The sequence below is a fragment of the Nicotiana attenuata genome, chromosome 2 (genome assembly GCF_001879085.1).
Source record: "Nicotiana attenuata strain UT chromosome 2, NIATTr2, whole genome shotgun sequence".
NCBI classification, from domain to species: domain Eukaryota; kingdom Viridiplantae; phylum Streptophyta; class Magnoliopsida; order Solanales; family Solanaceae; genus Nicotiana; species Nicotiana attenuata.
Genome location: NC_031990.1, coordinates 83,289,621 through 83,301,887, shown reverse-complemented (window position 1 = coordinate 83,301,887; position 12,267 = coordinate 83,289,621). Strand labels below are relative to the sequence as shown.

General features: G+C 39.0%; 1 protein-coding gene across 1 annotated transcript; it reads right to left on the bottom strand.

Annotated features, from left to right (window-relative positions):
* On the bottom strand, positions 1,648 to 11,978 carry LOC109214001 (cytochrome c). Its single transcript, XM_019377856.1, has 3 exons — positions 11,690 to 11,978; positions 4,315 to 4,448; positions 1,648 to 2,079 (listed from the first exon to the last, which is right to left on the bottom strand). Exons 1-3 carry the CDS (start codon positions 11,799 to 11,801, stop codon positions 1,987 to 1,989), a joined length of 339 nt encoding a protein of 112 aa, XP_019233401.1. The 5' UTR covers positions 11,802 to 11,978; the 3' UTR covers positions 1,648 to 1,986.

Below are 12,267 nucleotides of genomic sequence, written 5' to 3'. Positions count from 1 at the left end.
AATCTGACCACACGACCACGGCAGCAATGACCCCGTCCCAACCATCCTGCAGAAGTAGCCAATGAACCCGACTTCGTCCGATCATCGCTACTTTCGATATGAGCGTTGAGGCCAAGGCCTCCCCTACGACGAGGAAACACCTCCCCGACCCGATCATGATAAAGCATGATCTGCACGAGAAGTTCTCGACTATAAATACTAGGCAAGAGAGCTGAAAGAGGGGCTTCTTCTCCATTACAAAAACAGCCCCAAAATGGGAAAAGGGGGAAACTCCATTTTCGACTACTCATGGAGGAGATAACATGATTGTAATCCCCTGAACCTCTTCAAGGAGAGGCAAGGCAAATTTCTATAATCAATAAAACCTCCCAAGTGTTATTTCTGTTCAATCTTCTATTTTTACGACTCTATCTTTCGATCCAGTATTAATTATGATTGACTATGATTTACCTTTTCATTTCTTTTTGATTGATTTGCTTAAAAAGTGTTTAATAACTTTTGAGTCAAACAAAATCAAAGTTAAATTATCAAAATATTCCCATATTAACTTAAATACTCTACAACAACAACAACATACCCAGTATTACCCCACACCGTGGGGTCTCAGGAGAGTAATGTGTACGCATACCTTACCCCTACCTTGTGAGGATAGAGAGATTGTTTCCAATAGACCCTCAACTCAGGAAAACTTAAGTACTCTATTTAATAAAATAAAATAAAACCCTACAAACAACTACCAATTACCAGTAGTCACGAAATTGCTGTGTTCGGCGAAAAGTTGCAATTGTTTAGTAACTAAACTTTAGTTTCATTCGGTATAAAAAATAATTGCACGTGTGGTTACTATTTCTCCTCACTCGTGATCTTCTCTGTTCAAATTTGTTATTTACCACTCCGACACATTTAGTTTTCTTTTTTTTTGTTAGTGCTTTGATAAGTTCGTTGTTCAAGTTCCAATAAGACTTATAATCCTATACGGTCATCCACTATTCTACCAATCACTTGAGATTCTTGGTCCTGATGTTTTTTTTGTTATTAGTTATACTTAATTTGGACTTCTTATTTTAATTTGCATGTGTAAGTCATTTTATATATACCTGAAGAACTTTCTAGCTTAGGTTTAAGAAAAATAATGGGGATTTGAATGAGATTCGAACACTACACTTCTAGTATGTAAGGCAAGAGCCAACGAATTTGATCTTATAGCACTTCAGATTTGTAGGATGTCAAAGTATAAAGTTTTTTGCACTATTATCGCGTACAGAGTATTTTTCATATACGCATCATTATAATTTCTCTCATGTTAAAAGTCACAACACATGCTATTTCTCGCCCTTATATACTTTTAACATGTTAATATGTTATTTCTTTGGTTCATTATATGGCATTGCGTTTCACATAAATTACCGGACACACTTAGACATACATATGACATGCTTTTGGAAAATATATTTCTGTATTCTTAATTTTCATGAACATCATATCCAAGACTAAAAGGATTGCCTAGTCATATTATAAATAAATTAATCACGATTTTTATGTGATAAAAAATTAGTTGTTCAGAGGTACAACTCCCCCATCTTTTCACAACATACCCAGAAACACTCTTGAACAGCCACGCGGAAATTAGTCTATGACCAGATAGTGTCAGAAGAATCCTTCTTTTTTTCCTTTATTTTTTGAATAAAATACCAACAGAGCAACTTGTGAAGGATAAAACATAGGAACACCAGATATGTAAGCTGTTCACAACGAACTGGCTCCAAACACATTCATGAGCACGTAAAGATTTGAAAGACTTCAAATAACAAACTCTTGACAAAATTCCTCAAGACTGGCTTACTCAACCAGAAGAATGGCATGATAAAGTATGTGGTGTTATTTGATCGGCAAAAGGATGACTTTAACAATATAAAATGTGTGAGGCTACCATTGGGTACAACTCTAGGCCACTAGCAAAAGTATCAGGATTTTCCAAAGAGATCTTCATGCAGTTGATTCCTTCAGATAAGCTATAAGATCTGCACGCTCCTGTGGCTTCTTCAACCCAGGGAAAACCATTTTCGTCCCAGGAATATACTGCACAAAAAACACCTGAGGTGATTAGATGATACGCATAGCATTGATGAAAAACAAATATCAAGATAATTCTAGCACATTCAATTGTTGCTTATGTCAGTACCACATAAAAAGAATTAAAGAGCATCGACCACGTAAAGCAAGAAATGATAAACACAAGAAATATGCAATCAACCAGAGGATCAATTTACAGAGTTACTTCACACCACAGCAATTGATATTGACTACCCCTGAACCTGCAGAAATAAAACTTTCGCATTTGGGTACTGTATGATCGTGTTCATGCATGCTTGGCTTCAACTCGTATATAGCTTCCCACAGTAATTTATTTTTAAAATAAGATAGTATCATTGATCCCCTGTTAATGCCACCAAAAGGAATACTACACATCACTGCAAAAAGGACATAACTAGACTCCATTCTGACCTCCCTCTTTTCACTTCCCTTTAAATGCACATTATCACATATGTCGATGGGTGGTTCAACTATGTATACATAACTTCATCAAAAAAGAAACAATGTAAACAACAAAGTCGAAGGCCTTGAGCTCCTAAAGATGATCTAGCGGCTAAAGTTCACTCTATTTTCACACTATACAACCTCCATTTTTTATGGTCCTATTCAATCCTGAATTGGTCCAATTTTAACACCTTTAGAATCCAGAGGAGACACTGAGCAATTGAGTGACTACAAAAAAAAAATGTTCTTCAATGTTTCTTAAGCCCATAGTTAGAAGCTGACTTGTAAGCATTTCAGGCCATCTTGAGGTGAAAAACATTTAAACTAGTGCAGCATTAGTTACAAATTGATACTCAAAATTTCTTGAGTCTACAGGTGCAAATATCTCAAATTCACTTCCAACATTAGGATCTCAGGTTTTGGACATCAACTTTCTGCTGAAAGAGCATAAATCTCAGGACAATGCTGCTTAGATAAAGGAATGATTTCCTCAATGCTCAAATTCTCTACTCATCCCATCATTTTCGCACATCTTAGCAATATCTTGCAGTACCTCCCTTACTTGAGTAGGAAATGACATTCAAAAACCTTAAACCCGGCTAATTCAGTAAGCATTAGACATCTTTTTGGATATCATTGTTAAAGACATCATGTTAGAACAAAAAAAATCCAAGTGCAACACTGACGAACTGACTTCCAGGAATCTATGGTATCTAAACACTAAAGATCGAAGAACAAAGGGAAAAGCTTGCTTTGCCTGCTGGAGCTTTATTTCAGTAAGTTGGGCTTCGGTATGCATAATCTACATCTAAATCAGCTAGCAGCTTCCCTCAGCAGAACAGCCTGACTTTAACTAGATTAATCAAGTGCCAACACCCAACCTGCAGAAGGGTTTTTAAGATATGTGAAGGGATGAAACAGAACAAAGAGGACCATTTTTTAAGGGAACATGGTTCATTCACTTGCTCATCAACTCACAGCTTCCCAGGAGTGACCAAGAGAAGCAGAGGATGCCTGATTACTACATGCGGGGAAGGTCTTCCTAAAAGCTTTACACCTATTGCGAGTTAGATACCAGGATAGGCTGCCACTCGATTTCTATCCTCATTACTTTCTCGCTCCCACCTATTTTTGCTGGATCTTTTCAATCTGGACCTCTTTCATTCGTTTCAACTTACGCGGTCAAGAGACTCAAATGTCATAACAAACTAACAAACAAGAATTATGAGGCTAAGTAAAATCTACAGCTGCTTCAGAGATGAGAAATATCTTTTATTTTAATGACCAAGATGTTTTGTAACATACTAAACCCTTAAAAGCTATCCATGGTCGAGAATGAGCCCCACAAGGCATCCGTCCTTAATCGCTTTCACAATAAAATATTCAAATAGAAAACTCAACATAACTGACTGCCAAATCACAATGGGACTTGACTTGAGAAACAGACCAAATGATCAGTGAATGGATGTGTGAGACCATAACAGATGGACCTCAACTGGCACATGTTTCATATTGCATGGTAAGGGAAAAAGCACAGAGAAAAGAGCTAAAATTGGTCAGACAAATTGGGATAATGTAGAGAGAGAGAGAGATAATTGTACAGACAGATGAAATCCGCCAAAACTATCTTTAAGTAGGACTCAAAAGCACACAGAATGACAGAACACAAAACACACATGTGAGAACACATACAGGTAAGCACACATATGTGAAGCACTAAAACCACTCACCACATTACAAAACAAAAAGTCATACACAAACATAGATGACCCTCACCTTCTTCGGATTGAGCAAGTATTCATATAACGTATTCTCTCCCCAGATCACAGCCATATTCTTGTTTGCAGCAGAGTAAGAGTAACCTGGAGTTGTACCAGATTGTCTTCCAAAGAGCCCGTTCAAGTTTGGCCCTGGAAAAATTTAGACATGTTAGAAAACTTTGAATGTGTGCAAAGCAGACTAATTGCCGTCTCTTCTGCAAAATTATATGCAGGAGGAGGGAAATGCATAAAGTAAATTGTGTGCTCAAGCATCAACCATATGGTAGAATACAGGAGAATGGAAGAGGACAATATGGACAGAGACAGAGAAGGATGAAAATTGAAAATCTCAAGAACAAGCTTAACAGAATCCACACAAATATTGATTGCTATGCCTCCTGAAATACATAAACTATCATACATGCACAATCCGAACAGTTGAAGACAATTCCATAATGATGTACACCTGAGGATGATCGAAAATCTTGCAAGCGCAGCTAAATTTTAGTTAAAATGGTGAACTATTATAGCAGCCGACACGTGCCTATCCTTTCCCAACCCTTACGAAGGAGAGAAATTAAAAGAGCAAGTTTCATACCTCAATACCACTATTTTATTTTCTTTCCCCTTTCTATATTTCAAACTAAATAAGAGGTACACATGATACAAAATCATAAATTATAAAATTCCTTAAACACAGTCTAATGCAATTTGGAAAATATAGCATAAATTTTCAATTGCTAGTTCCTCTGAATTCTGCAGTTTATTATAATATCCACGTCCATAATCATGCACGTGCATCTCAAATAGTACATTGTGGCACCTTGATCCACCTTTGACTTCTAACGACTACAGATTTACCAGTTCGTTATAATAAATGTAGCAGATATCAACCAAAATTGTGTATCTTATCGATATATACCTACCTATCAAAAATTTCAAAAAAAATTAAAAAAATTATAGACATATTTAGCACGACCTCCTTAAATTAGTTCTACAAAGTAATCTAGAAGCAAATAAAAATACACATGGAGAGCGGCACATCACACTGATAAGTAACATAGACAGGTTTACCAATACCAACTATGGATAGACACACATTTACACTTCGAATTTTACTCCATTGGAACCTCATTCAAGGAAAACTGTGACTAGGATATATTCTAAAGTTTGAAAATATGTGGAAGAAGAGAGAAGCTCTGACTTGGGAAATGTGCAATTTTGCTTTTCTCTTTCCGATGGCCATCTCCGGCTCCTTTTCCAGTTGATTTTTTCTTCTCTCTATTATGGATAAGAAGATTTCCTTCCCGGCAGGAGTGAATTTTTTGATCTAATAATCACTTAACTTGAATGTTAACAGATGGTTCTTATTAGTAGAAAGCAGCCGACGCTTCACAAGCAGCCTAAAGATCGACGAGGATAATCTCAAATGGGTCTACGAGCAGCTTCAACAAGCTTCAATGGGTACAGGTGATTTATGCAGACGCTGAGGGCGAAAGATTCAAGCTTACACCTATAGAGTATATCAGAACTTCAACCGCTATGGTCGCTTTGTAAGGATTGAAGCATGGCTTGGGGATAAGAAATCATGGGTGATAATTCCAGAAGAGGGGTACTAGGTGGAGAGATATAGCAGGAAAAATTCTGCAATCTGGGTAATCATCGCATCACCATACATCGTCGCGCTAAGCGAGAAGTATCATACGTTGAAGCTACTAGCAAGGAAGAATGGTCAGAACAAGGTTCAAGAGGGAAAGTTGTGGTGGAGGATAATATGGTGAAAATCATACCAGAAGCAACCAACAGCACTCAAAATTTTTTGTCTACTGTCCTAATTGGTACTCTCAACGACCCATTCAGTCCTTCACCATCACCAGAGGTGTTACAGAACTGGTTCGTTAAGAGATGGCAAGCCACTGCAGGAATCAGTGTAACAAGTCTAACCCACAATCAATTCCTTTTTCGTCTGCCATCTCAACAGGAAGCCGAGAGAGTTAAAGCAGGAGAGTGGTTTTGGAACGGAAGAAAGTTATCACTTAAATGGTGGTCGCCGGTGACTGGGTCTAACATGGCAAAGCAACGCTCAGATCAAAAATGGGTTAGAGCCTTTGGTATCCCGTTACATGTCTGGTCAGAAAGCACCTTACCAGATGAGTACGTACGGATCGCCGGAAAAAAGGTCGCCGTTCCTCTGAAGGGGATGGGTCCGGGAAAGGACAACTCGAACCCCACCAAACCTATTGTCAAGTCTATTGACAAGCATGTGGAGGATCACGTGGGAGTCAGACCTAGCAGGGATACAACATTGATGGACAACTTTTGCAAAGAACCGATGCCGGTTCAATTCTCATTTAAACCGGATAATGCTGGGCCTTCGGGTACAAAAAGTTTGGACCACACATACTATTCTAAAAGTCCAAAAACAGGGGAAAGGGAAAGGAGGAATTTGTTTATAAAAGGCCCAAACAAATCTGGAAATATAAAGGCCCAATTACCACTACACCAACCCATAGCCAACCTATTATATTACCCACTCCTCATATCAAATCCTCGTCATTTTTTCACCAACCAAAAGATACAGAACAACACTTGGAAGCGGATGATGAAGCAGAGGAAAGGAGTTACCCTCTTCTCCTACCTGGGCCAACTATGGGGATCACTTCACCATTGGTAAGTGACACTGATTCTGCTCATTCTTCTCTCTCTTTCAGCGACGGTCCATCTCTCCCATGGTATTGACTCTGTAGACCAGAGAATTCAGAATTCTTTTATAATTGAAACATCCAAGTGGACCAAATTGGTGATGGGAAAGCATGCAAGGTGTTTGGAATTAACGTAAAGGGTTTTGAGCATGAAATCTTTGACATGATTATGGGAATGGAACAAAGAAGACAACAACAACTGATACTCAATAAAGCAAGGGATATGGGCAAGAAAACAAAGAAGACGAAGGGAGAAACTGAAGCCAAGAGATTGATCTGCTCGGTGAATTATGATGGGGTTGAGAAGAAGAACAAAGGTAGGAAATACCATCATTTTCCGGATGAAAGTTAAGATTTTGACCTGGAACATGAGGGGGTTGAATAACAATGGGAGGAGGGACACTCTTAAATCATTAATCAGTGAGTGGAAACCAGATGTTCTCTGTCTTCAAGAAACTAAATTAGAAGAGTGGAACAGATTCTTAGCCAGGCAGATTTGGGGCAACAGATGGGTCGAGTGGGCTAAACTCAAAGCCAGTGGTACTAGGGGTGGGATCATCATCATGTGGGATAGAAGACAATGGAATTGCTCTCAAATACAGCAGGGGACTTACTCTATCTCTTATATGTTGGAAAGTCTAAATGAGGTCTTCAATTGGTGCTTTACAGGGGTCTATGAGCCGCACAGTAACATTGAAAGGGAAGAGTTGTCGAATGAACTTGGAGCTATAAGAGGGATTTGGCCTGATCAATGGGTGATAGGGGTTAATGTATGCAGATTCGAAAATGAGAGACTAAATTGTGTGAGAAGATCCAGGGCTATGCGAAAATTTTCAAATGTAATTCAGAATCTTTGCTTGGTGGATCTCCCTTTACAGGGGGCTTTTTACACATGGACCAGAGGGGAGGACACCATTCAAACATCTAGAACAGATAGATTTTTGATCTCAAATGAATGGAATGATTCCTTCAGCAAAATCAATCAGATTGCTCTCCCTAATGTCATCTCTGATCAGATTCCACTCATGCTAGAATGTGGTGACTGGAACACTAACCCTTCTTACTTTAAATTTGAGAACATGTGGTTGGGGATGGAGGGCTTCATGGATAAAGTCAAGGCATTGTGGAGTTATGCAGTCAATGGCAATCCCGACTTTATTCTTACTCGAAAACTCAAAAACTCAAGCTACTCAAAAAAGATCTTACCATCTGGAATAAGGAGGAATTGGGATTGATAGGGCTTAAGAAAAGAAAAGCACTAGAAAACCTTCTCACATTGCAACAGAACACTGAAGGTAGAACACAAACTCAGGAAGAGAAAGAGAAGTTCATAAGCCTAAAAATGGAAGTGGAGCAAATGGCCAAAGCAGAAGAAGTATCATGGAGGCAGAAATCAAGATGCCTGTGGCTCAAAGAAGGCGACAGGAACACAAAGTTTTTTCAGAAAATGGCTAATTCCAACAGAAGATCAAATGGAATTGACAGACTCAAAGTAGGGGATGAAATTACAGTCATCAAGGGTGAAATTCTTAGTTTCTATCAGCAACTCTACACAGAAAAATGAGAATTGGAGACCTACAGCAAGGTTTGATGATGTTGCAACAATCATAGGGGAAGAAAAAGTGTGGCTGGAGAGAACATTACATTTACAGAAGAGGAGGTTATAGCAGTCATTAAAGAGTGTGCTCCAGACAAAGCTCCAGGTCCAGATGGTTACACCATGGCATTTTATCAGAAATCATGGGAGATAATTAAAGAAGATATAATGGGAGCACTCCAACACTTTCACCAGAATGGCCAGATGGTCAGGTCATGCAACGCCTCTTTTATTGCACTGATTCCCAAGAAGAAAGGTGCAATAAAACTCGAGGAACTATAGACCTCTCAGCTTAATTGGAAGTGTATACAAGATTGCCTCCAAAATCCTAGCAGAAAGACTGAAAAGAGTGATTGGGAAGCTTGTCTCAGGGCATCAAAATGCTTTCATCAAAACAAGACAAATCACTGATGCTGCACTAATTGCTAATGAGGTACTAGACGGGAGACAAAAATCAGGGCACCCAGGTCTCCTCTTCAAACTTGATATTGAAAAAGCCTTTGACCAGCTAAACTGGTATTACCTATTCAATATACTTAGAAGATGGATTTTGGTGCAGGTTGGATCAGGTGGATCAAGTTTTGTGTAACAATTGTGAAGTATTCAGTTCTTGTCAATGGAGGTCCTGTTGGGTTCTTCTCCTCACAGAAAGGATTGAGACAAGGGGATCCCCTCTCACCCTTTTTGTTCATTTTGGCAATGGAAGGCCTTAGCGGAATGCTTGACAAAGCAAACCAAATACACTGGTTGGAGGGTTTCAAGGTGGAAAGTTCTGTTGGGAGCTCAATTAGTGTCTCTCATCTCTTGTACGCAGATGACACGCTTATTTTCTGTGGAGCTGATAAGACAAGTGCTCTATCTTAACCTCACACTCATGATTTTTGAAGCTATATCCGGCCTCCGCATGAACAGATTGAAGAGCACTATTTACCCTGTAAACACAGTCCCAAATATGGAGGAGCTAGCAGAGCTAATGGGTTGCAATGTGGGATCTTTTCCCACAACATACTTGGGTCTACCACTTGGAGCCAAAGTCAAGTCACCGGATATCTGGAATGGGAAAGTAGAGAAATTTGAAAAAAGACTTGAAACTTGGCAAATGCAGTATCTTTCACTAGGGGGCAGAATAACACTCATTAACAGTGTCCTGGACAGCATACCAACATACTTCATGTCCCTATTTCCTATACCAGCCAGGGTGCAGAAAAGGCTAGACAAAATTAGAAGAAACTTTCTGTGGGAAGGGAATAGTCAAAACAACAAATTTCATCTCGTGAAATGGCCAAGAGTGATTCTGCCAAAGGAGCATGGAGGATTGGGCATAAAAGACCTAGCATTGCACAACAAGAGCTTGCTAATGAAGTGGCATTGGAGGTATAACATTGAGAACACTGGGATGTGGAAAGATGTGATCATGGCAAAGTATGGGGTGCAGAGTCAATGGTGCACCAAACAGAGCAGGTTACCGCATGGCACTGGTCCCTGGAAGCATATCTCAAGCCTATGGGGTGAATTCCAGCTCAACTATTCAATAAAGCTAGGGAATGGAGCACATGTATCATTCTGGAAGGATAAGTGGTTAGGCAACCAGACTCTGAAAGAAGACTACCCAAATTTATATCTCATAGCTAGCAATCAAAACTCCACATTGGGTCAAATATGGCACAACAACTCATGGGACCTACAAACAAGGAGAAACTTACAGGACTTGGAGCTAAATGACTATCTGGAGCTTCAATCTAAGCTAGCAGGGGTCACTATCAAACCTCGAGAGAGAGAGAGACAAACTATTATGGGATGGCCAACATGATCAGATATTCACTGTCAAGAAAGGTTATGCACACTTGTGCTCGAACAAGGAGTTGATTGACAACTGGCCATGGAAACTCCTCTGGAGAACTGAACTTCCACCTAAATTAATTGGCTTCACTTGGATAACCTTATATGAAGCATGTCTCACTCAAGATAATCTAAGTCGAAGGAACATCTACATAGTGAATAGGTGCTACATGTGTCAGATGAAGGCAGAGAGTGTGAGGCATCTTTTTCTCCATTGTGCAGTTGCAGCAGATTTGTGGAGTATGTTTTTCTCAATTTTTGGACTAGCCTGGGTCATGCCTAATAGTATTAAAGAGGCCTACGAAAGCTGGTGCTCTTGGAGAGTTGGCAAATCCATCAAAAAAACTTGGCTCTTNTTGTTTTTGTTTATGAGCAGACACACTCTATTTACTTGTACTCTCTTTTGCCATGCATCTTCTTGATGCTTTTAATGAAAGTCTCTTACTTCATCAAAAAAAACTGTGACAAGGAATATTCACTAATTGCATCCTCAGTTGCGGAAACATAAAAAATTACTAAGTAAAATGTCTCCCATATGATCCTTCTCAAAAAAATAAATAAAAGTCTCCCATATGACTTACTCTTCTGGTTTTCTCTCCCATATGACTTACTCTTCTGGTTTTCTCTCATGGAGTTAATTCCTTCCCTCTTCTCCCTCTCGCAACCGCTCCTTTCACTACCTAAACCAGTTTAATTCTTAATTCTACAGGTCATGTCTCAATAACAATGCTGCATTAGCAGTCAGTATAAATTTATTGAAAATCAAAACAAACACACGCACCACCTCAAAAGTCCAAACCAAAAAGTTAAATCCACAAGGAACCATCAGACGCTATCTAAAAGTTAGTGACTGCTTTTAAGTTCCATGAAAGTCAGTGAATCCACTTATAGAAGGGCAGATCCGCGCGATGAATAAGAAACAGCAAATCAACTAAAGAGTAAAAGCTCCGCAGGAAAGCAAACAAATATTCATGCAAAAACAAACATGATATATACTCAACGAAACTTAAAGCAAACAGAATACTCGTAATATATAAAAGTAACGACTAACGATCAAACGAGTCTATAATCGTACGACACGTGAATCTACTACACAGAAAATTCAGATCCATGATGAATGATAAGCGGTGAACTAAAAAAAGGACCAAAAACACCATAGGAACTCAGAAAATAATAATTCATGTAAAGAAACAGCAGAAAAAAACAGCGACACACTCAATCTTACTGTGTGTCTGTGTGTAACAGAAAAATACCTTGTTTGTGACCAGCGCCTTTATCGACGGTGTGACACTGAGCGCACTTGGTTTTGAAGATTTTCTCTCCGGCTTTGGGATTACCTGCTGGTGCTTCCTCGAACGTTGCCATTTTTTTCTGATTTCCAATAAGCAAAAGCAAATTGAGAAGTAGCAAAATGAGAAGTTCAGTTTCGAGGTTCAGGCGAAATAAAAAGGGAAATTCTTCAGGGTTTTGGAGAGGTTTCTAGAGCTTTCTGATTCAACGAATAGAGCCTTTTCGGGTTAGTGAAAATGCAAAGTGGAACGTGTCTCGGGGGCGGTGGCACGCGTCTCTTCTATTTTATAAGAAATGACAAAACGACCCCTCGCTTGCGTTTGCTGACTTTCCGTGCAAACCATGAATTAAGCTGAATTTTGTTTAACAAAAAAATGGAAAAGTGATACTATAGTATAGAAGACTTGTTGACTTATACTCCCTCTGTTTCACTTTATGCGAACATATTCCTTTTTTGGTCCGTTCCAAAAAGAATGGCTCATTTCTAAATTTAGAAATAATTTAGCTTAAACTTATAATTCTACCCTTAATGAAAAACTTT

What these genes read in the sequence shown, in the direction of transcription:
- LOC109214001 (XM_019377856.1), bottom strand. Translation starts at nt 11,801, where the DNA reads ATGGCAACGTTCGAGGAAGCACCAGCAGGTAATCCCAAAGCCGGAGAG. An exon ending in AGGCGCTGGTCACAAACAAG is followed by an intron (nt 4,449 to 11,689) that starts GTATTTTTCTGT and finishes AAATTTTTCCAG; the next exon opens with GGCCAAACTTGAACGGGCTC. An exon ending in ACTTGCTCAATCCGAAGAAG is followed by an intron (nt 2,080 to 4,314) that starts GTGAGGGTCATC and finishes TTTTTTGTGCAG; the next exon opens with TATATTCCTGGGACGAAAAT.